This window comes from Channa argus, chromosome 22 (assembly GCF_033026475.1).
Source record: "Channa argus isolate prfri chromosome 22, Channa argus male v1.0, whole genome shotgun sequence".
NCBI classification, from domain to species: domain Eukaryota; kingdom Metazoa; phylum Chordata; class Actinopteri; order Anabantiformes; family Channidae; genus Channa; species Channa argus.
In genome coordinates this window covers 6,715,870-6,740,951 of record NC_090218.1, presented here as the reverse complement: position 1 = coordinate 6,740,951, position 25,082 = coordinate 6,715,870, and the positions used below count along the sequence as shown (strand labels likewise).

The following is a 25,082-nucleotide window of genomic DNA, read 5'->3' as shown; positions in this document are numbered from 1 at the left end:
TATATAATATTTTCTCTTTTAAAAAGTTTTGTTACGTTTTACAGTTGCAAAAGGGCACATAAAAAACCTTTATTTTTCAAATTAACCTATATGGAATTAGTTGTTCTCATTAATAAATATGTTTTTTATTTCTGAAGAAATTTTATTTTTGATTTCAAAGAAATCCATAGAGATTCGTTCATGTTGTAAACTACGAGATTGATGCCAAGGAAATCTATTTCTTAGTTAATGTACATGTACCCCAAGTTGATTAAGAATCTGAAGTTCCAATGTACTTCCAAATGTAGTGGAGTACTTTGTAGATACTTGCACTTTATGTGTACTTGTGAATGACTTTGGTCGCTCAGACTGACAGCGCGGAGGAGCCGGACGCAGATCGTTCTCCGGGTTTTGTCGCAGGCCGTAGTAACCGGGCGGGGCAGTTCGGGAGGGGCGGGCCTTAACGAGAACACGACTCGCCTTGTTGTGTGTATTCCCGTGCTCGCATCGCCATCTTGTTGCAATCCTGTTTTTACGTATGCGAGGATCTACTTTCCGTTCGGCTGGATTAGAAACTGTCCGCCTGCTTTCAGGACAGATACAGCGGACGGAATCCTCAGACCTGCAGGTGCGAACCGTGCACGCGGCGATTCCCAGCGGGACACCACCTACCCCTCGGTCTTTTTCCTCCTTCCGTCCCGGGCCACCGGGTCGCCTGCCGTCGGGCTTTAACGTTACGCGCAATGAGCATCGACACACTTCTGGAGGCGGCCAGATATCTGGAATGGCAAGCCCAGCAGCAACAAATCACACGTGGTGAGTGAACGGCAGCCTGGCGCGAGGCACCGAGCCTGCATCCTGACGTAGAAATTAATCAGTGTGTCTAACTCTCTGCTGCATTTCTGGAGGGACTCTGTCCACTTACTATCAGCGCCTGGGTTTGCATTTTCAACCGACCCGCCTATGAGAAGCGGAAGCGTTTGTAGTTTTTGCTTATCGGCCTGGGCTCACGCCAAAAAGAGCATGAAGTCGCTACAAAGTGTCTTCTGTTCCCGAGAGGAGTATTATTTCGACAATTGATTTGCTTCAGCATGGAAAGTTGTTTTCCAGAGCTACTTTGCGCGCTCTCGGTGTATGTGATGAACAGTAGTGACTCACCGTGCGCGCGTGTGTGTGTGTGTGAGGAGTTCCTGTCAGAAACGGTGGTCTATTCGTGAAGTAACTGAATTCACAGTGTGCGCTTTACTGTAGCAAATGAATGTTAAAATCTGTGCAGAATGACTTTTGTTCTCCTCGGGCGCCCCTCACCATCGATTCGCCCCAGTTTTTGTCTGTCGAGCGCCGGCAGGGCGGAGGCTGCTCTTTACATAAGACCGTGACACGGCTCACATATCTCATGACACACACCGGGGCGGGCCCTCACGCGCTCTCCGACTGTCATTTGCATACTTGTCTGCGCCCGCGTGCATGCTAAATAATTGTTTGTGCTTATACTTTTCCTTTTTTTGGGGTCCTGAAACCTCGGATTGTCAGTGGACACAATGATCGCGGAGATGGGTGGAAGAGGACGGGGGCAGTAGAGGAGGGGAAGGAGGAGAATAAGGGGTGCTTTTTGTGTTTCTCCTCTCTGATGACGTGTCAGACTAATCAACCCCCCTCCCCAACGTACTCACCCTACCGCGTGCTTGGATCCTCCCACATCAACCACGTGCACACTGCCCTCCCACCCCTCCTCTAGATACACACCTACGCAAACACAGACATACACGCACACTACATGTAGCCGCCCTTCCCATTCAGCCTAGTGACAGTGGCGGGTCAGGGAGAGAAGGGTGGTGGGTGTAAGTAGGGCAAACCCCCCCCCCCAGCCTCTCTCAATGCAGAAGTTATGTAATATACGTTTGCGTGCACTTCACAAACTGGAGCGTGGTGTGTGTGTTTGCGTGGACGGTACTACAGAGAGATAATTTAGAATACAAGCCTACATGTGGTCAGCTGACATGTCTACATGTCAAACATCTTTATGGAATTTACCCATTTTTGTGTGACAGTATGTTCAGTTTTTAGCTTTTTCCTAAAAAAAACTATGAAAAGCCATCTTTTTATTAGTGAAACTGCAACAGTTGCAACATATGTTGTTGTTGTGTTTTTTTCTCCTTTGGCCTGTGCTGTAAGCTCGGGTTACCACAGCAGATCGTGTGGTCTGCACGTTGATTTGGCACTGGTTTTTACCACATCTTTCTTGATGCAACCCTTGTCAGTTTTACTGTCATAGGTCAGTCTGGGGGTTCGGTGCTCAATTCAGTATGTGGCTGGGGGGAGTGGGGATGCAAGCTTTTGATAGGCAGCCACTCTCCTAACTGAGTCACTGCCGGCTCGGTACTTATAATTATTTTATTGCATAAAATGTTGCATAAAAAATTGCATAAAATTTGTGTTTCCTGTTTGTAGAGGATTTCAAATTCGTTTTTTATTGTTGAGCATCATAGAGTTGCCTTCTTTATGATCACATAACAGTCTGATAGACCCCTGATAACGTGATGTTATGAAGAATGTCTCCTGTGAGGATGATTAGCAACCTGTAGGTGATGCCAACCGGAGCCCCATCTGTAAAGACCCGTAAAGTAGACTGACTTTGCCTAAAAACCCATTCCCACATGTGAAGGAAACGGAAGGGAGAGAGAGAAAGGACAAGAAGGTAATGAGAGAGAGTGAGAGAGAGAAGAGGGAGGTTCTTGGGGGACCAAGATCCACATCCAATTCATCTGAAATGAAGCGTAGACAGTCAGGGGAAGGAGCAACAGTCAGTGGTCCAGCACAGAGAGGGAGGGAGGGAGAGAAATATTTAAAAGGTGGTACTGTATTTACAGTTTTTCAAATGATGATTCAGTTCTTTTTCAGACATGGGCGAATTATTGTGTTTTGTACAATTTCAAGACATCTTCTTTGTGTTGAAAATAATAGGCATTAAGTGATAATAAAACACTTATTAGTTACAGCCCTGGATTTAGTAAATAGCTGACTAAATGGGCAGGCACACATCGTTATCTTGTGCATCTCATCATGATGACAGTCTGTGCAAGTGTGCTCTGAGGGAACTCACTGGTGCAGGTAAAATCCAGTTGCGTCATCCGTGTTTTCGATCTCACTGGGAAAGAATGAAATAGTTATTTAACACCCAGCATGTCGGCATGCAGTATTTCTGTTTTGTTTTTTAACGGCGGCGGTGCTGGTTGGTGCTGCGGTGTGTTGCCGTGTGTGCAGGGCTGAGGAATCCCTGGGATCTTCTGTCTCATGTTGCTGTTTCCACGGCAACCAAGGAGGGCTTTCCGCACTGCTTTGAGTCTGTCTGCCTCTGTGTGTGGGAACTACTCACTCGTATCGTCAAGTGAGTGTGTGTGTCTGCACACTCAACACAAGCACAGAATGGGAACGTCTGTCCTAATTTTTGCTTTTATTTACAACAAGGCTTTATGTAGGCTATATTTTGTTACCATGCTGACTGCGATTGACCCAGCGTAGACCGTCCTTGACAAAAGTCCACTGCTGCTGGTCCGACCTGACGTAGAAGCATTCTCCAGTCACGGCAAGGTCGGGGAGGGGTCCCTTCAGCCAGGAAACAGATGAAGAAACCTATTCTGTTATTTTTATTATTATAGTTGTTTTTTTCTCTTCCTTGTCTGACTTTGCGATGACATCATTCTTTGCATGTGTTTGTGTGCACACAGTAAAACAGGTTAGATTACCCGAAGGACATCTGAGCTGGACAGTGACTCTCCACTTGTATCCTGTCATCTCTAATATCTCTGTTTTCTGTTAGTTTCCATTGGCTTCCTTATTTTTTCTTTTGATGTACATTCTCAAATTATTTCACTAAAACCAATTTCAGGATGAAATAGTAAGACAACTCAAGGGTAGAAAATAGAAAGTGATAGCTCCTAAATATGTCGTTGTCTAGCTTAAGGTCTGTCATTTAATTGTCCTGTTGAAAATCTTGGGAGGAAACCGAGATCAAAGTTACAGAAACACATGAACATTTGATCAGATCGTTACATATATGACAGAAAATTAGAGCGTGCAAATTTAAACAGTTACACCAATCAGCCACAACATTACCACTGATAGTCTTAATAATGTCATGGAGGACAAGGGTTAATGTGGCCACTCTGAGCCCCATACACAGCAAATTGTGGTACACTGTGTGCAAAGGTGGTAAAAGTGAAAGTGCTGGTCTAAAGTACAAAACTAAAAGTACTCCACTAGGAAAACCACGTGTTTTAAACAATACAGATGATGGTAGTTACAGCAAACTATTGCACAACATGTAGTAATAAATAAAAAAGAGTCAAAGGTTATTATTGGAAAGGTGGAGCTGATTTTAACCACTTTGTGTGCTGACAGGTGGTTAATCCATAATGATCAGCTTTTATTACTTTATTAGTAGATCTGAAAGTATAGTTGTGGCGTTTACAGCACAGTCTCCTGCAAGTATAGCCAGGATCACATGATGGCTGCAGTCTTACCCTAGCATTCAGATGGAGACCAGACAGAAAACATTACACTATTTGTACTGTGAAACCTCGTTTAAGAATGTGGTATCCCAAGTTAATATACTTGACAACAAGTTGAGTTATTTCTTCATACTGATGACTTTTTATGTCCTTCTCTGTTCTTAGCTAGTTTGGACCTTCAAACTTTGCCACCAGGTTTTTAGTATCATTTATTTCTGTTTCTTTTCTGACCTTTAAAACCTGAAATATGTTTGAGACTCATACATATTTACCTGGTTTAAAACTACATTTCTCCTTTCTCACAGAGGAAGAGCAGCATGAAGAGAAGGTTATCATCAAGACCGAGTCAAAGTGTGTGGAACTTGTGACCCCTCAGCCAGTCCGAATCAACCATGTCACATGGGGGGATGACACTCACTGTCAACAGCCGCACATCCCTCTTGCACCCTCTCTCCCCCCTCAACAGGTCCCCATTGCTGTCATCCCAATGGTGCCTGTTGTCACTGCAACACCTTCGGTCCCCCAGCTACCGCTTACTACGCCGATCGGCACAGCAGCGACATCTCTCAACAGCTCCTCGACAGCCAAGAACGCATCCTCCCTCCCACACCAGCAGTCGTCCTCACATCAGCTGTTGTGTGCCCCCCAGATCAAGGTGGAGACTAGCCTGCAGTCAGTTGATATAAAACCCAGCCTACCACAGCCTCAGGTTCAGATTCAGTATCCAGCCTCCATCAGCACTAATGGCTCCAGCTCTCAGCACGCACCGGTGACCCATCAAGCTGTACCGACATCTCAGCCACGACTGAATGGAGTGACAATGGAGGACCTGAGGGGGATGGAAGGAAAGAGGAGACCAGGAGGGTCAGTTTGAGTGTGTGTTTGTCAAGGTTATTAAATGACTAAATGGGTTTATGGTTTTATTTTAATCTTTTTTTATTTATTTTTAGAGCGGGAACCAGAGAAGTGCACAATAAACTGGAGAAGAACAGGTTAGTCACAACTTATTTGCTGGTCGAATGTTCACTAATCATAAATAATTGTGATTAAATTACCTTTGATATAGTATCTTAGGGATGACATTTGCTTTTTTTAGGTTTGCCCAGAAGTTAGCTTCACCCTGCTCACCCTCAACTATGGCTATTTGATTATTGCAGAAAATTAGCTCAGAGACAGAGGTTTATGATACTTAGATCTTCAGCAAAATAATCTTCACAGATGAAGCCAGAATACAATCAGCAGGGGTATAAAGCTTTTGTGTCTCATTTCTGACGACTTCTGTATTTCAATTTACCCACTTGTTAGCAAGTGCTTTTTTTTAAGACACAAATAAGCTAAAAAAAAAAATAGTGGGGGGGGGTATGTAGTGATAAATTTTATCACATAGGTTAAACATGAGAATCTTTTGACCTTACGTTAACCTTAGATGTATTTCCAGGCCACTAACTTATATTGAAACTTGTGAATATCAAAAGTGTGACTGTCGGGTTGTTGATCCTTCAGGCGAGCACATCTCAAAGAGTGTTTTGAAACACTGAAGAAGAACGTTCCAAATGTTGATGAGAAGAAAACCTCCAATCTTAGCGTTCTTCGCAGTGCTCTGCGTTACATACAGGTGAGAGGGGTTTGACCACGTCTTTTAAGCTTTCACATTAAACTGTAAGCCTTCATATACCCCACTGGTGCTTCTTGAACTCTGGTAACAACACACGCTTTGGTCCACTATAGTTGCTATATTGCTTCTTTTGTTTTTTTAGTAACTTGTGACTGTGATATAGCAGCCACCAAATAATGGCCTGTAAGAACATGGGGAGTCTGTACAATGTCTGTACATCTGCAGTTGAGAGCAATAGTTTAAGCTTTTCAAAGAGTCGAGTTAAAACATTGTGTAACACCAACCTTTTGTAACGCAGTGTAAAAAAAAAAAAAACAGACAATGGCTTCACCAAGAAAATTAATTGAAATTTCATATTGCAGTTGTGTTGGAGATGTTCAGTGTGGGCGGTTTGATCTGAGGTTGTTGTGGGGGAAGGGCCTTGTGGCCTGAAGAGGTCCATTTTCCGTATCTAAAAGCAGACAAGGAAGGATTTCAACTGGCAGAAATGAATTGCCTCCTTGGAGCTAGATACGGTGGAGTATGCAGCCGGGAGTCAGCAGAAGAAGCTAAATTAGGCTGTGAGATAGAAGTTGTTCCTAGATCTTAAGCCGACCCAGAGGGGTTTGATGCAGATTTTGACAGGCGATGATGATGGTGGGTTTGATAGAAGCCAGAGCCAGGTTTTCAAAAGTAATGCAGAGAGAAGCAAAATGCAGCACAGTCTCCGTGTTGGTAATAACTCATAGTGCTGAAAAAATAAATATCTTAATAAGTGATTACTAATTCATCAAAATGTCAAATATGCATCTTCTGAAATTTGAGGATTTGCAGACTTAATGGAAAACTTGGAATACTAAATGGAATACTTCGGAATTTTGGGACACTGAAAGCAGAGTGAAGATTTTAATTTGAGTGTGGTATTATTATTATTATTATTATTATTATTATTATTATTATTATTATTATTATTATTATTATTATTATTATCATTACCTTTTTTAAAGCAAACAATTATTAGCCAAATAATTCATTGTACAGTCACTAGTTCCAGCCTTAGTATCCACAGGAGTGGATACAGTGTTTAATGAGTGATTAATCAGAGTGGAAAAAAATAGTATTTTTACAATGTAATGATTAGTTTAATATATAGAACTAGATTTAAGGTGGTTGAATGAGTGTTAAATCCAAGGAATAATTTGATTCCTTTGCATAATTTTATTTGTGTAAAGGCGACAAAATAAAGGAAACATAGTAATGCAGGACAGGGTTAATGTGACAAAATATGCAGTGAAAAAGGGACAGTCCCCCAGCTCAGTGCATGATTACATTAGTTAATAATATCACATATTTAAATTAAGTAAAATGTGTGTAAAGTTGTTATTATATCAGATTTATTTATAGAGCATAATAAACAGCAGCAGGTGTTGAACAAAGTGCTTTACAGAGAGAAATCAAAATTGTAGTCTCAAGATAAAGTTAAAACGAGACAGGTAAAAATATACGTAAATGTAAATTTTTTTCTTATTAAGCATATGTCTAGTGGAGCTACTCGCGTCAAGGCTGGACATTGGCGTCACCTCAATAAGGCAGCGCAGCTGAAGGGATCATCACTTGACAATCAGGTCAGGTTTTGTCAAATTAGAATGACAAAGGGGAAAAAATGTATAAGGGAACATTATCATCTCAAAGCGCAACCAGGGAAGGGTGCTGCTTATAATGTTTTTGCTATATGCCCATGGCCTATATACATGGTTGTTTAACTATTTTATCCCTGAAAAAACATTTCTAAATAAAATAACAATTTTAAATACATTATTTAAAAGATGTCTTCATTGCCAACTGACAAACTGAAAATTCATAAAAAGCTATCGAAACCCATTTCTACACAGGAGTGATGTTACTGTTCTAACAAAAAGAGAAGGTGATGTTGTAAAAAATGCAATTTTAGGGCAATACAGTAGAAAAGTGCACCCTCCCACCACCACCTTCTCTTCTTCTACCTTTCCTCGCATAAACCTGTAAACCTCAGTCACCCTCCTTCTCCCAGAGCCATGTGAGATCTGAGCACATGGCTAGATCAGCCCTGATGACGTTGACGTGTCTCACCCACTCTCCCTGCACCTCTAGACTGCAAAAAAAAGGGGGGGGGGGGGATGATGGGATGCTAAGGTAGCAGCAACTGTCTTTCTGTGGTTGTAGCATTGTAATCAGTGTTGAATTAGGTTTTTTTCTTGTTTTTTAACATCTGTTTGTGTCAACCCTTTTTCCTGTTCTTCTGTCTCGTCCTGTGTCACCCGCTGCGGTAACCATAGCAACAGGCAGCAGGTGGCCAGGGCTCTGTAGTCGGTCCGTTCCTCCATGTTTTGTCTGCATAGGAGAGTGTGTTTGTGCAATGTAAAGACTAACTGCTCAGATAGTGGTTATATTTTTGTCCATGGTTGTGGATGATGATCTGCCAATGTGAGCATTTTCTGTTAACTCTGACTGAGATCCAGATCCTATGCTCTTTCTCAATTTAGGCACATGCAAGGCCAAATTACATTAGTCGGAAGTCATTGTTACCTTTTTTATTGGAAGGGATCTGTTGAAGGAGAAAGAATAAAGGAGGCATAGATGGAGCAGAGACGGGGGTGAGTGTGTGCAGGAGGTGGGGGTGAGTGAGTGCACGAGGTGGGGGTGAATGTGTGCAGGAGGTGGGGGTGGGAAGAAAGAACGTCCAGTCACATCCCTCCATATGTGTAATTAGCCCTATGCTTACCCAATTAGATATCTCCTTATGTTTTTTTTCCTCACAAACTGTCGCTCAAGCAGCCAGATCCTCAGGGATGGGGTTGCCAAGGAAACAGTTTTGGGAAACGCTGATTTGCCATAGCACTAAAGGTGTCTGGGTTTGTATGGGGAGGGCCTTGAAAGGGGCTTTACGGATGCACATGTGCAGACAGGACAGGCAGAATTACATGTTTCCCCTGCCGAACCCTGTCCACCACCACAACGTTAGAAAAACTTGTAGCTTTCACAGGAAAAAGCAGTAGAGTGCTCATTCAAACATGAAGCAGACATGTCCAGATACCTTCAGATTTATGTAAAGGTGTGGATGTCAGAAAGGGACTACAGATAGGTCCCCAATTAACCTTTAGTCTTCTAGCTACTATCTTCTCCTTTCTCACCTATTTTATGTCTATGTTCAATGTGATTCATAGGCCTAAGCTATTTTAATTTGTGTGTGTCATTTTAAGTGTTAATGCTCATGTGGGGTTGAGGTCAGGACATAATTGTAGGAAGTGTTACAAAAGCTTATTTGCTGTCACTTCCCCACAAGCTTGTCCTCTACACTTATGACCTCTGAAAGCTTGTACAAATTATGGGAAAAGGCTGCATGTGTGGAAGCTTGTAGAGAGGAGGGGCTGTGGGATGAGAGATGCTGAGCTTGTGTGAGATGGAAGAGGTCACCAGGTCTGGACTGGTGGTTGTGTAAATGTGAACGGGAGCGGTGAGGAAAGTGGGTTTGCGTGTAAAGCCAGTCACGTGCCTGTAAATGGCTTACTGAAGTGAATGTCCTGTAGTGGGATCATGAGTCCCCTTATGCGTATTTTCTGTTCTCTTTGTGCTGTTTTTATTCATTTCCAGTATTTATTTATATTTTTTCTGTCTGTTGTGCAACAGTAAGAGTTTTCTGGCAGGTCTCATTTTAAGTCTCTATTGACGTTGCTTCCAATATTGCTGTTAAATTAACCAGATAGCCACTGTATAAACGTTACACCAGTTGACTACCTTGCCGTTTACCCACATACGTAATCTCTTTACCCCATCTTTTCTCAGCTCTGCCCTCCTTTACCCAACAGTTTTCCTCCAGTACCTCCCCTCTCCCTCAGTCCTGCCCCATAATCTGTTAATGTTCTTAGGCTGTCGTACTGTTTGGTGTTCCTGCGTCAGCTGACCCACAGAAAAACTAGGTCACAGAGATGTCATGGTGGGACTGGGAAAGCTCATTCTGCTAACTTGTCTGTCTTCTTGTGGTTGCTGCTGTGGTTCTCTTCTGTAAATCTGTAAACACACATACGGCTCAGTGCTCAGCATCCACCAGTGCTCTGCAACGTTTGAGTCACTCATGTCCGTTTGTAATCCAATGAGGCATCAGAAGAGTTGGCGATGATAATAAACGTGTGTGATTGTTGGAAACAGCAGGAGTTTCACTTCCACTTTGACCCCGTTCTCTCAAAAAACAAACACTAGATCCGGGAAATGGGAGGTGCTCTAGCTGATGACACAGTCCTAAACAATGTGAACACGCAGTCATTTGCATGCATGCCTTACTGTTTGTGTGTAAAACTAAGGTATCATGGAGGACGTTTTTCAGGAGAAATATGAGCCCAGACCGTGATCTTTTCATGCTGCAGTGTTTCTTGAACTGTAGATAGTGAAAACAAAGATTTCAGAAACAAGAGCAAGAAGTCAATTTTATTACCATTTGTGCCTTTTATGATCTGCTCCTGTTTGCCTTTTTATCTTCTTTTTGTTCTTGTTCTGCAGTTCACAGTTCAAAAGTCAACAGTTCTGCCATTGGTTTGATTATACCAACTTCCCAGTAATTCAGGAACTTATTCCCTCTTCTTCCTTCAAAGCATTTGCTGATAATATCTGCAGGAAGTTGAGCTGCTTTACCAGCAGTTTAGCACAGATTGCAAAAACAATAAAGCAAAATCGATCAAACCTGATAGAGTGAATGGGGAAAGTGTTTTGTGAAAGAGAATGATTGGATTGTTTGGATTATTATGATAATAACCAACTATAACCTTTAGAAGAAACTATAATTTTCCATATTTGTTTTCTTGTCTTTGTTTATACAAATTGTAGCCTATGCTGAATTTACAGAATGTGTCAACTAACATGGTGCATTAATTAGACCACAAGTTTGTTTTGCAGTGTTTTACTGTCAGTCCTCATCGTCTCTGCTGTGTGTGTCTCCCCTGGAAGACTCTGAAGCGCAAGGAGAAGGAGTATGAGCACGAGATGGAGCGTTTGGCCAGAGAGAAGATCTCTACACAGCAGCGGCTCGCCGAGCTGAAAAACGAGCTCAGCCAGTGCATGGATGTCATGGAGATCGACAGAGTCCTCCGACAGACCATCCAGCCAGAGGACGACCAGGCCTCCACTTCCACTGCCTCAGGTACAGGGTTCAATGCATATTGTTGTATCTCTTTTTCTTTTTTTTTACCTGTTTCTTGCAGAACTAATCCAAGTTTTTCTCCAGAACGTAAGCATAGGTTTTCTGGGTTTTTCCAAGTCTTAATATAATATAGTTTTAATGCTTTCTTCTAACAACTTTTTGTTTCATTTATTGTAATATAAGATATGCACTTAGCTCAGCTACTCACTATTATTTTAAGACTGACATTACAATCCTGATCCAATCCTTCAAATACCGTTTTAGTTTCTTGTATCCTGTTGACTGGTTAATATTTTTATATTTAACATTCATGTACACACATGTCAATGTTTCTTGCATCTCATCATGGTTACTCATAATCTCCTCTCTGGTCTACAGAAGGAGAAGACAACTTTGAGCAGGAAATGGAAGAAGACTCCTCCGCTCCTCAGGCTCCCACGTCCCTTCCCAAGCTGGCACCTCCCATCTTACAAGCCCAGACACTCCTCACTCCTCACCTGTCAATCCAGCATGCCACCTTGCCTCTCTCTGGAGTCCTGACCACGCCCTCCCCCTCTGCTCCCCCTCCTCCTCAAGCAATCGCCCCAGCTCCGGCCCTGGGTCAGCCCCCTCCACCACCGCAGGCTCTACAGGTCCAGCCCACTGTCATCGCCCATGCTGCCGTCTCCCACCCGTCAGTTATTCAGGCTGTCAATCACGCCCTTCCCACCAATCATAAGCACCTAACGCACATTGCCCCATCTCCTGGCCCCACTTCCTCTACCCCTCAGCCAATCACAGGGGCTCCAGCTGCCACCGCCACTCACCAGCCAATAGCTGCCCAGCCCATCGGACACATTACCGTCCACCCAGTGGCTCACCTAGGAGGACCCCTGTCATCCCATCTCCCTACTCTTTACCCCCAAGGAGTGTCTGTCTCTCAGCCCACCATGGTGGGCCACATCACCCACACCTTCACCCATCACACACTGCCGCACGTCCAGGCTAATCCTCAAGCTAGCACTAATGGAGCCCAGGTGAACAGCGCAGCTGTGGTGAACCAGGGGAGCCCGTCATTGGGGAAACCCACTGCAGTGCTGGCCCCCCATCCCCAGCTGGTCGGACAGGCTGCTGTCCTCAACCCCGTCACCATGGTTACAGTCCCGACCTTTCCTGTCAGCACACTCAAACTGGCCTGAAGGAGTAACAAACATGGACTGATGGGGGAAGAAAAAAATGAATTTTTCTCCCAATAGGAAACAACAGACATAAAAATTTACATTGGCTGTTTTTGAACAACTTGTGATGAATATCTCCAGAGATATTTTGGTCTCTGCTCTGTTAGTTTGTGAACAATAACTTTAAAGCAGAGTAAGTGGGTCGGGCCATTGTTTGTGAAAATAAGACTGTGACATTTGTCTCCGCTGCAGACAGGAACTGTTTTACCTTCCTTTACTTTTTCCTTCCTTCCTTCCTCTCTTTCCTCCTTTCTTTACAACCAGAAGCACTAACAATAAGCTCAGTTCACACTCAGGCATCAAGGATTTACCTTAACTATTCATTCACTCACTGAGGGAAAACGTTAGGCTGTTCATGTAATCGTGATATCAGGTGGGACGTTGTGGTGGAAAAAATGTCACTGATGTGTTTGGGAGCAAGAACTGGGAGCTCAGTTTTCTAACTGGTCTGAATAAAATACACCCTGAGCTTTGATCTAATGTGAAGAAGACATTAAAACATCCATCTTAACAGATCTAAAGTCCTGTCACTTACTGAAGATGGAACACTGCCACAACAGTGGAGTTCCTCATTTTTCAAGATTAATGCAATTTCATTTAATTTTCAGTTAAAATCAAAACCAAACAAACACAGCCTGATTGTCTCTGTGTGCACTTTCTGCTCTGTTTATGTGTGCAAGTCACATGTGAATTTACAACAGTGGAGTTATTTATCCACTAACTAATGGCTTCTAAATACAGAGCAACTGCAGAAATGAGGGGTTGGATCTAAAAAGAATTAGGACAATGATCATGGGATACTGTAGCATTTTTCATGCTACTGTATAGACTTTGTATTTCTATAAAACAGCAGATTTTAAAGTAGAGCAACAGGTTAGAAATTAGAAAATAAAATGTGTAAACGTGATTTTCCATTGTTTGGAAAAAATAATTTCAGACTAAAATGTAAGAAGACAGTGCACTGACAAGATTACCTACCCCACAGTGAAGAGCTGTTAAATTAAATGTCAGCTCAAAAAATAGCGGTTATGTTAAAGGTTGTGGGGGATATTGTTTTTTTTTTTTACTGAGCTTTGGATAAAACCTCACAATATACCAAAATACAATTTACTCAAACAGCCAGAGATTTTTCATTGTAATACATTAATCCCTTTTAAGTCTTTGTTCTCACTGGTGACATTTAAGGCTTTACAAGCGCTCAGGAAACCAACCCATATAATTTTAAATGCCCAGCACTGTTTACATATGCTTTACACTAGTTTTTAATGAGACTAATTATCACCTAAGATGATGTGTTCAAATTAGCTTCCGTCACTGTCATCGTGGAAAGTTGCCTGCTTATTGCCTGAAATTTGTATGTTGAATGTCGTTTCAAAGAGAAGCCTGGGCAACAAGCTGATATCTTGTAAAACCAGTGATAACTACGCTCCAAACCTTCAGTGACATGTTTCCTTTTGTCACCATAAGACAATACAGGCTATCATCCTCTTCACTCTAATGCAACAGCTCCCTCTGCTGCCTCGTCCTGTACCTCATACTTTGCCTGATGTTACCCCACGCAATGGGGGCTCAACACACACTTCCTGCACATGCTTTTAAACTCTTGCAAGACAGTAACAGACAGTTCACTCTTGACCTTGAAAACAAATTGTGATATGCGAGGTTGTCTTTGATTCAAGACAATGTTTTTCACACTTTCAGGTCTTTAAAAAGTGTGGACATGGCACAAAACCTAAAGATTGGTTTGCATTGTATTGCAGTTTTGTGAAGAATAATTTGGCAGCAACTTGACCTCGAACCTCAAACTGAATCCTCTGCTCGTCAGACTTTTGAGAATATGTGTTTGAAATTTATTTTCACTTCAAAGTGGAACATGTGTTGTGATGCCCATCCATTTCTTTGTGTTTGTCTTTTGTGTGTGTGTGTGTGTTCATGTGCACAATCTTAAAAAGCTCATGGGTCTCCCAGCCTACCCATTAAATCTGTAGTCGATGTCGCGTGGATCTGCTCCTTGCCTCTTCTGCTGTTTCTGTATGTTTCGTCCGTATATGTGACTGTATGCAGTATGTTTTATATTCTGTACTATAGTTAATCCTACTGTACCTGTAGCATGGCTCTGTTTCTTGGTCACACAGTTTGCCTGTGCATGAGTGTGTGTGTGTGTGTGTGTGTGTGCGCGCGCGTGTGTGTGTGTGCGTGTGTGTGTGTGTGAAGCAAGTTATTATTTTTTATACAAACAGGTGATTTATGGTATGAGTCTGTTTGGGTGCTATCGTGTGTGCCTATACTCAGTTTTCCTGAACACTGTGACAACTCTGGCAAAACACGGACACATTGAGAGAATGGAATAGACAAAGGTTTATTGTCATTTGTTTCTGGGTTTTTTTTTTTTTCTTTTTCATGTTTTCCATTTTGTGAGTTTGGACTGAGACATGGAGTGGCAAAAGTGAAAAACAAAAAAAAAAAATTGTTGCTCTTTCCTTGATAATATAATAATGTCTAATATTCGATTTGAGGTTTGTAATATTTGTATGTGTGTATGAAAGTTATAAATTTGTGATTGTATGCACGTTTTGGCATATGAGCGTAAGTATCTTAAAATTTTAAGTGCTTGTTTCTTTTTGGTTTTGTTTTGCATGTAGACTGCCATTTAGTTTTTTTGTTAAAAGGTTTTGTTTTTATGGTTTTTTTTTTTTTGGTTTTTTTTGGGGACCATGTACAATACTGTATAACGTGGGCAGGATCTTGGACCTCATGCTACATTGATATTATATATGAATATAAAACATGTTTTCCCTATGGAGAAAGTTTTAAGTTATATATCGCCTGTACACTTTGGGCTGCCTTTTAGATCTAACTGTCCACTGTTTAAGATAACAATGATAACAGATAAAACATATTAATGATGAAGAATTATGCTGATGAAATAATAAAGATTCTTAATAAATCTTAATACATTTACAACAGATCTTGCTTCAGTGTTTAATGATTTGGGGTAAAAACATTAAGCAAATAATACTTAAATATTTCTTTTTATTGATAATCTATCACTTTGTCGTTACAAAACTGTAAAATTAAAATTGCGAAAACAATAGATTCACAAGTTAACAAAATGTCAAACTGTAGTTTCAAACCTAACGTCACTACAATGAGCACTAGGTGGCAGTGTTATGTTAACATATCAGTCCTCCTGAAGCATATTCCTGAAACCAATGAAACAAGTCTAGCAGCTGAGCGACTGCCTTAAAGCAGAGTGACTCCTGAACATGACAGAATCCACCTGTGAGCCAGGGAGATCCACCAAACTGCTTTAAGCTGACCAGTGCTTTTTTTTTTTCAGTTTATACCGTTGATAGCTTGACATGAGCCTTGGTGTTTTGGTTGTTTACAGCTGGTTTTGTTGCAAGAACAAGAAGTCCCTCAAGCACCAACCCCAAACGTTCAGCTCAGTTTCCTTATTGAGAAACCCTCATGTAATGCTGATGTGATTATTACAATTTCTGTTTTGGAACGAGGCTCACACTTCTAAGCAATCAGAGACATTCAAACCAGACACCAAAGGGTACCCTGCCTCTATTTTTCTGAGACACTACAGGCTTTGACACACAATCACCATTTGGACCCTTAACTGGACAGATTATTGGTCTCATGCTACAACTTGCTTAATTCCCAAATGTTGCATATTCTATATTTAAGCACCCTTAGACAATAAAATAAAAAATAAAAATATAAAATAAAACTTTGTACATGTTCTATACAATGCACAAAATGACAAACAAACTGAAAAAAGTAAAGAGATATAGAAGTTGCTCATGTAGTTAAAAGGTCTTCTGAGCATGGTTTTATGGAGTTAAAATTTCATAACAAGCCTGTTATTCTTACTTCTGTCTCTTGCACGTCTAATGGATAACTTTACTCACTTGTCACCTGCCCTATATCACTCAGAACCAAATCATTGGTGGAATCTACTTTAACAATGAATAAAATGAGGAAAGAGCTCAATGTAGATTTAAATAACAGTTAAATGCAAAAACACCCCAGCGCAGATAAAATCTGACTAATGAAGATGAATCCATCTTTCCCAAAACCTCACTTAAGTGCAATGACAAGATCACCGGTCGGTCAGTCGTGTTGTAACTCTCCACGTATTTTGCCTTTTTTAAAATACACAATAGCTTAATCCAGGATTAACAAATCAATTCTTAAATAGTTTTCACAAAACCAAAGCTGTATGACAATTACATGGAATATTTAAGCAGTTTAGCTTGATTTAATTAACCGATATTTAAAGAAGAGACCCCTCTGTCATGTGCCCAAGAATTGTTAGGATTTGGCAGTTGCTTCTGCAACCCTAAAATATCCAGCATACTCCTCTGTGTAGACCCACAGAAACATATCTGCCAACCATGATTCCTGACTCAGTCAGTTAAAATTTTCCTTGGGAACAACAATATGTTTTATACAGGGTGCATTTATTTTCCTTTCAGATTAAATAAACAGCACCACCTCTGTGTTCCTGAGTGTTCTTGGGTGTTTGTCTCCTCTCATGGGGAATTATGGGACAATCAACAGCCGCCTCTCTGACTGTGCTGCATCTCCTTCTGAATCCTCTCCAGCACCTCCTGCATCCTTCTCAGCTGCAGAGGGCATGAATGCAAAAACGAGTGGTGATTATCTCCATGAGTGAGCGAGTGTCAGTGAGTGTGTGAGTGCGTACCTCTTCATCTTTCTCAAAGATGAGTCTTTCCTTCTCAGAGTCAACGACGGCCAGTGGCAGAGGAAAGTCTACCTCGCTCCTCTCTCGGTACTTCTCATGCAAACTGATTTTAGCACCCACATACAGCACATGAAAAGAAAAACACAACTTGCATTAACAACCTATGTCAATTATCACAGACTGAACTAACAACAGGACTGTCCCAAAAGGCCCCGAATGGAATAATTAAAAGAAAAACTATTGTACCTCTTTTAGAATATTTTGTGCAATTGGTTATGGCTAAATGCTGAAGATAAAAAATAGCTGACTATTTTCATGTTTTTCCTTTCATTTTTCCATATTGGTATTTGAATATTGCAAAACAAATTATTTTTGGAACAGAAGTTGATTCCTAAACTCATGGCTCGGGATAAATTCCCCTTTAAAATACTGTAAACAAGAATCACATGAAAAGGGCTGCAGCTGAACCAATATGTAAAATACTCAATACTAAATAATTATCAATGCTCACATCTGGAGAAACTGCAGAGACAGAGATAATCCTCCACCCACCTGCGTTTCCTCTCCTGCACCACCATACGCGTCATGTTCTGGATGCACTGTGCTCTGTAGCTTTCGTAGTGCGTCTCCCGCGTTACATCCTTCAGATCCTGCATGTGCGTCCTCACCAGCATGTTCCTCAGCAGCAGGAAGTCAGAGTGAGCCGGGTTTTCCACTGACCACATAACGACATCATGACACTGGCTAAGACTGATTGTTCTTTGACAAAGCGGCATAATGTATATGAAAAAACTTCCCTATGACTAAAGACTAAAGCTACAGTTGGAGCAAACACTGGTCATACATTAAAAACAGTAACAACTAAGTGTGTGTGTGTCTGTGTGTAACACCTTCTACCACACCCCAGGGGTAAACACGACCCCTGAACTTGCGACCTTTACTCTCCACCTGAACATTACTCCCGATTACTGCAAAGGGGATGCTGTTCTGCAGAACAAAATGAAAACAATGACGTGTGAGTCTTAAAATGGGTCGAATGGTTCAATTCAAAACATGAGAAATAAACTGAAGAACCTTGAGTATCTGGTCCTGTTTCTTAAAGTCTTCATCCTCATCTGAATCACACTCGGGAAACTGGTAGATGTTGATCCCAAACAGCTTGATCTCCTCTCTGATCTGGAGTATGGGAGAAAGAGAGACAAAGTAATAATAAGTTTCCTTCTACAGAGAATAGAGGGCTTAACTATCTGGAATACTGAGATAGGGAATTGCTAATGCAACATATCACAATACACAATACTAATTCACATTCCATGGTCTACATAGAAAAACCTAAAAGATAAATTGCTACAAAAGACCATGTTCCTTGCGCACAAAGATTCCTCCTGATTCTTTGAATCTCTTGTTGATATTATATACTGTGGATGGTGGGATCTTCAAAGTCTTAACAATTGTACGTTGAGGAACATTTTTCCGAAATTGTTCCACAATTTTTAGATTCAGTTTGTCGCAGATTGGTGAACCTCTGCCTTTAGGTTCCTTTACGTATCCTTACGAAAGGCTCTGCCTCCCTGAAATGCTCCTTTTATACCCAATCATGTTAATGACCTGTTGCCAATATTGCCATTAGTTGTCTCTCTTACAACTTTTTGAGAAACAATGGTGCCATCAAATTCAAAATGAGCTAATAATCTCCATGAACATTTCTCAGTTTTCAACATCTGATATGTTGCTTATGTTCCATCATGAATAAAATATGGGTTGATGAAGATTGCAACTCATTGCATTCTGTTTTTATTAAGGTTTAAAAATTTGGGGGAATTGGGCTTGTAATTATATTTCCATTGGCCATTGTGTTAAGTGTTAATTAGAAAATGTAAACAATTTAACTAAGATATTAAAAGACATCAAAATTTTAAACCTCTGTAACTTAATCATGCTGATGTTACCAAGACATATGGAGGTGAAATGGTAAACTGCTGAAATACCCTTTTATGTACATTACGATTGGCTTGAGCCGTGTGTCTCAGTTCATGCCAGTGGTTTGTGTGGGTTTATGAGCTCATACATTCATCTTCTTTCTGGAGACCTCTGCTTGTGTCAGGCTGTCAGCTTTGGCCAGTACAGGAATTATGTTGACTTTTTCATGCAAGGCCTTCATGCATTCCACATCCAAAGGTCGCAGACTGTTGAGAAAAAAATATTTTTTGTGTGCAAATGTCCACACACGGACGTAAGATCCTGAACAAATATTATTTATTTTCAGTTTTGCAGTACTGTTGTACTAGCTTAGCTTCACATGCTGAGGTAAATCAGGGGATTTACCCGTGGCCAAATGGAGAGATGAAGTAGAGGCAGCAGTGAACTCTGTTGTCCTGGATGTTCCTTCTATTCAAACCGCTTTCATCTCGGAAGTACTGCTCAAACTGCTGATCGATGTAGTCTTCTATATGCTTCCAGCTAATGCAAACAGATAACATTTCAGTAAAAGGACGGCTGTGCTGGTGAACTGGATTTATGATACGAGTTATTGCTGATGATGCCACAGCTGAAATTTGGATTGTGACCTTGGGGCCACCCTAACTTTAAACGTGTTAATTTACTCAACAGTTGAACATCAGCAAAAGAGAACTGTGTCATGTCTAGGTCAGTTTGGTCTGATTTCGCAGGGGGAGAACTGTGCTGAGCTCACCTTCCTGTGTTGTTGACAGAATCTCCGAAGCCAGGTGTGTCTATGATGGTAAACTTCAGTTTGATTCCTTTTTCCTCGATGCCAATGGTGTGTTTGATGATGTCGACTGTTTGACTGATTCGTTCTGCAGGTACAAGCATGAGCAAATAAAATAAGTCATACATACACACACACATACTCTGAGGCCTAAAGCAGCATGATGTTTTCCATATATAGACCATCTGCATAGCCTTATTCCAGCTAGTTGACTTAAATAGACCCCACGTAAATAAATGGTCTCACCTTCTGCATTAGGGACCTTCCTGTGTTTGTAGAGGTCAGTGAGGAACAAACTGTTGATTAGTGTGGATTTCCCGAGGCCAGACTCTCCTACAGGGGGAGAGAGACTCCTCTTAAAATCCTGAGTCTTGAAGTGGTATGGACATCACATCCATGCGTGCAACATTTGTAATGCTCAGAAAAATGTATTTCAGCACACGCGTTCACAAAACCGTCATCTAAATTTATTGTAACAGTCCGAGTGGAACTTGTAAGAGAATCCTAGTTAGCAGACATAAGGTGGAACTCACCTGCCACCATAAGTGTAAATGTGAAACCTTTCTTCACTGTCTTTCTATGAACCTGGTTGGGCAATGTTGAAAAACCCACATATTCTTTGTCCTGGTCCTGCAGAAAAAAACCCCCACACAAATATAAAATGTATGTATGTGCATACCGTGGACATTAATATGTGAACTCAAATTATTTACAATCACAGTAAATACTAGGAAATGTTTTTTTTTGTGGAGTAAATGAAAGTAAAAATGTAAACAGGACAAATATGTAGGTGACCCTAAGGCACAAAACATTATATTTTTCTCTATGAAAATGAAAAAATAGGACTTAAAATATAGCCAAATTTTTACACAAGTGCTAAAGCCCAATAAAGTAAAACTAAATAAACAAATGAGACAGTAAAACACACTTCAGGATTCAGATTCAGGAAGAAGACACACTGTTTAATTTAAGGTCTAGGCTTAAAACCTTCCTCTTTGATCAAGCTTATAGTTAGTTACAGTTAGTTTCCCCACATTTATTTTTCACCACTGTATGACATTAACGTTGCACCTTTTTTTCTCTCTTAGTTGTCTTTCTTCTTCTCTGTCTCCATCTCTCTGTCCCTTTCTGCAGGTGTCCTCTGCTTTGGAGCTGTGTGTTTTCCAGTGTGCAGCTACTGGTCCTACCAACCTGCACGATGTTTTGTTGTTGCTTTTTGTTGCTCTTCTGTTTTTTCTCTCCACTTTCCACTCAGCCCAACCGGTCAAAGCAGATGGCCGCCCACCCTCAGCCTGGTTCTGCTGGAGGTTTGTTCCTTTAAAGGAAGTTTTTCCTCTCCACAGTTGCCTAGGTCTTGCTCAAGGATGATTTATTGGGTTTTCTCTATATAACTTATAGTCTTGACTTTATTATATAAAGTGCCTTGAGATGATTTAGTTGTGAATTGGCGTTAGATAAATAAAGTTGAATTATATTGAATTTAACTTTCCTTTCTGTTCTTTCTTGCACTTGCATCTGGTGGAATGTAAACACTTTTTCTGATAGGACTTTGCTCTGATGTTTTTCTAATTGATTTAGATTTTTGCTTGCCTTGTTCCTTAAAGTGCAAGTAGCTTTGGAGAAAAGCGTCTGCTAAATGACTACATGTAAATGTAAATGTAAACTTCATAATTTTCCACACTTCTATGGAAAATTATCCAATAGATTTAGTAACTATTTATGTGCCGTGCACATTGGCTTGGAAGGAATTCTTCCATTCCTCAAAACAATTCTATAACATTTTTAACTTTTTACTTTTTATCTATCTTAGTTACGTTACAGCACTGTGTGATAAAAGCAATATATGTAATGTATCAATTCAATTTCAATTCAACTGTAAGTGGTATCAGACACCACTTACATGAAACCTAGTCACATGAAAGTCAGTATTTATTTTAACCAAAACTTCAAAGACGTAATATTTTATATAATGTTTTTGAAATGTACTAATTCCACTTATTAAAATATGTGTACTACTGTCAAACTTTTACAGTGTGTGCATTTAAAATTAGTAGTTCAGCTCCTTTATTGTTTTGATTCCATTTTGTATTAGGGTATTTATGGCTTCACGCATCTCTCTAGTTTTTGATCTCTCAACATAAAAGTAGAAAAGAAAGAAAAGAAAAAAGAACTACATCACAGAAGCAAGCAACATAGAAACCCACCTCTGCAGAGTCATAGTGGTCAAAGCATCCCCATGGACTCTGTGGACGGGAGGCTGAGCACAGAGATGAGTCCAGAGACACTTGAGAGACAAGTTGCCTCCTCATTGGCAGAGACAGAACCTCTGTGTCTGCCCCTGCACGACTTGGTCTGTGATGGAGTGTCGGAGAGCCAGGGGGATGGCAGGAAATTGTACGGGGCAGAGGATAAGTACCGGATAGGGTACCGAATGCCCCAGTTCCCTCTGCCTCACGATTGGCTGATGCGTGTTCACAAGGCAGAGACATAGGAAGAAAATCCCTCATGGTGTAAGAAAACTGGGTGTCATCCTGGTCCTCGATGGACAAAGTGGACAGCTGGGACAGAAACAGAAGGCAGCAAAGGGATGATCAGAAGTATTAAAAAAAAAGTAAAACTATAACAAGTATAAATAACTTTCAGACAAAACTAGCAGAAGCGATGTTCCTTATCAAATCAAAATCTGCCTCAATGAGCTTCAGTCTGTACAACACACAACATCACCTGCCCCTATCTTCACACGCTTGAGTCTCCTGTGGAATTGGACGGAAAAAAAAACTAAGAAAGACCGACAGAGGAGGGATCTGAAATCTTATCTATCTGCTAGGATGGACTGACATGCAACAGCAGAATATACTGCATTATATTTTCACAATATACTGATTTGCTTGGAATAATAAAAATAAATATCTATTGACTGACAGAAAAATAAAAAGAAGAAACTGCAGGCTTATCAAGAAAGTCCAAACTGAAGGACAGACAGAGAGCTTTATATCTCAAATGTCTGTGTACAAAACAGTAAGAAATGTGTTAATTATATATTATAATTAATATTATATTTTTAATTAACTTTATCTAATTGTTAGGGCCAGTGGCATGAAGCCTAAGCGACCAATTCTGTCCTCTATTGTAGTGCTCACTGATTAGCTCTGACCTGTGATCCCATTATACCATTACAGAGGTCCTCATCCATCTGTTCAGGCAGAGTGGACAGAAAAATCAAACAGTCTGCACCTGGACGTTTGTGAACAAACTGGATTAAAATAAAAAATTTTGTGAAGCCCACGTAAACATAGCAGGTATAAAAAATATTAATCAGCGCAGCATGAATGATCTCTCTTATTGCAACACCGCAGTTTAAACCTGCTTTGGTTGCCTCACAGAAAAGTTCCCCAAAGAGTGATTGTACTCGCCACCAGGTGCAGCTTCGCCAAGCAAAACTTCACACCTGCTTCTTTCCACTCACAGCCTGTTGAAAAAGTGCTGTGGGCCTGATCAGGGTTTGTCTGCCGTTCTTTTACCTGTCAGCTGTCATTACCCACCAAGCTTTGCAGCAGGATTAATCTAAATTCTAATGCTCTCACAGGGTGGGGGTGGTGGAGATTTAACACCCACTCACTCAAGCTACAAACACTAGCATTAAGTACTATTCTACAAACATGTCCTACCTCCTTTTCTGACAAAGCTGCAGCTTGTTAGCAGGAAGGACAGCATAAATAAGTGTGGGAAAAAGAATACAGCTTGTAAGGAACGTTACAAAAATGCAAAACGACTTGTTATATGAGCTGGATAATGAGAACAGAAAATGTGCAGATAGTGATTGTAAATGAAACTTTGGTAGCCTATGCCCTCCTTATATCGATTAAAGAAACGTTAAATACAATGCAGCATTCCACTTAGGAAAAAAACAGAATGGCCTATGACAACATTTTATGTTTAGTTTTACTGACAGATAAACAGCAGAGATATTTTTAAAATAAGGTTCAACAAGGTCATCGGGAGTACAACAATAAAATATAAATTTTCATTTGTGTTGGCACTTGTGTATGTTATACTTGTGCAGGTATTTCTTTCCTATTGGAATATTAGCTGTTGCTGTAAGGACTTTTATAGCAAACTCTATCCCCATTATACTATCTGTTTCTGTACGAACACAGGTGCTCAGTAAAATGCAGACGTACCTTTTTTGCTGCTGCGGAACCTGACCGGTGAAGACATGTGCTCCATGCTGCGGGTTTTTCCTCAAACTGTCTTCAGATCACAGGCAGACAAACCTGACAAACTACAGTAGTGATGCCATAAGACCAAACGATACAACAATGGACACATATGGCAAATGCTGTCGCTGTGGAGCCATCTGCTTACACCGAGCTCTGAATACAGTCTGCTTAGTGCTGCCACTCTGAGGAGGTTCTAAGCACAAGATGGTAGGATAGAGGAACCAGTTTTTAAAGAGAAGAAGAAGAAGAAGAACAACAACAACAACAACAACAACAATTGACCGCTCAACATACTTAAGTGAAGAGTATTAGTTGAAACCATAAAATGTGCAACATTTGAATTTAGCACAAACATTAACTTCCAAACATTAACTCGGCGGCGGATTGGATTCACCAAAGGAAAACAAAACTTACAAGACCTTAGACTCGGGACTTAGGGAGCTCATAAATATGAGAATGTTTCAGAACGTGCCTTAAATGAATGAGTTTTTTAGAATGTCTTCAGTATCACAGTAGTTCTGTGACAGTCTTCAATACTTCAGAATTTCTATATTAAAACAGAACTTTCGATAGATATTTCTGTGCACTTAGGTTTAAGCTCTAAGGCATTGACAGGCACACTATTAGCACTGTCATTTACCAGTAAACACAATATCTTCAATTGTGATTATTTAAAATTGAACGCTGATGTCCATCTGCTGTTCAGCATAACACAAAATATTGCACCTCCCCTGCTGAAAACAGTGAGTAGAGCCTTGAGGTCAACTCTTGTCGGAGAATTTAGAATCCATAAAGGAGTTTCTCTCCTTTCTCAATTTAAGTCATAAGTGAAATGGAGCTGTGAAATCTTCCCATCATTTGAAAAATGTGTAGATTTTAAGTTAAATATTGATTGTATAAAACAAGATCTTCAAACATTAGTTGAATTCATGTGGTGGAGGTGGGG

At 40.7% G+C, this 25,082-nt stretch overlaps 2 protein-coding genes across 3 annotated transcripts; one reads left to right on the top strand and one right to left on the bottom strand.

Annotated features, from left to right (window-relative positions):
- The first annotated feature begins 447 nt into the window (after positions 1 to 447).
- Positions 448 to 15,152, top strand: mntb (MAX network transcriptional repressor b). Of its 2 annotated transcripts, none has more exons than XM_067491317.1 (6): positions 448 to 795; positions 4,796 to 5,354; positions 5,441 to 5,482; positions 5,994 to 6,105; positions 11,062 to 11,254; positions 11,633 to 15,152. In XM_067491317.1, the coding sequence occupies exons 1-6, from the start codon at positions 723 to 725 to the stop codon at positions 12,430 to 12,432; spliced, it is 1,779 nt and encodes a 592-aa protein (XP_067347418.1). In that variant the 5' UTR covers positions 448 to 722; the 3' UTR covers positions 12,433 to 15,152. The 2 variants fall into 2 exon arrangements, with proteins under 2 accessions (XP_067347418.1, XP_067347417.1); XM_067491316.1 differs by lacking the exon at positions 448 to 795 and adding an exon at positions 848 to 3,367.
- Positions 15,121 to 24,424, bottom strand: septin4a (septin 4a). The gene is given in 12 exon segments (XM_067491318.1): positions 15,121 to 17,108; positions 17,189 to 17,291; positions 17,741 to 17,903; positions 18,079 to 18,175; positions 18,263 to 18,364; positions 19,257 to 19,374; positions 19,514 to 19,648; positions 19,881 to 20,004; positions 20,163 to 20,249; positions 20,450 to 20,546; positions 22,121 to 22,474; positions 24,072 to 24,424. Coding segments are annotated over 12 exon segments (1,524 nt in total). The 5' UTR covers positions 24,144 to 24,424; the 3' UTR covers positions 15,121 to 17,036.
- Between the last annotated feature and the right edge of the window lie 658 nt (positions 24,425 to 25,082).

What these genes read in the sequence shown, in the direction of transcription:
- mntb (XM_067491316.1), top strand. Translation starts at nt 3,274, where the DNA reads ATGTTGCTGTTTCCACGGCAACCAAGGAGGGCTTTCCGCACTGCTTTG. An exon ending in CTACTCACTCGTATCGTCAA is followed by an intron (nt 3,368 to 4,795) that starts GTGAGTGTGTGT and finishes CCTTTCTCACAG; the next exon opens with AGGAAGAGCAGCATGAAGAG. An exon ending in CTCCACTTCCACTGCCTCAG is followed by an intron (nt 11,255 to 11,632) that starts GTACAGGGTTCA and finishes TCTGGTCTACAG; the next exon opens with AAGGAGAAGACAACTTTGAG.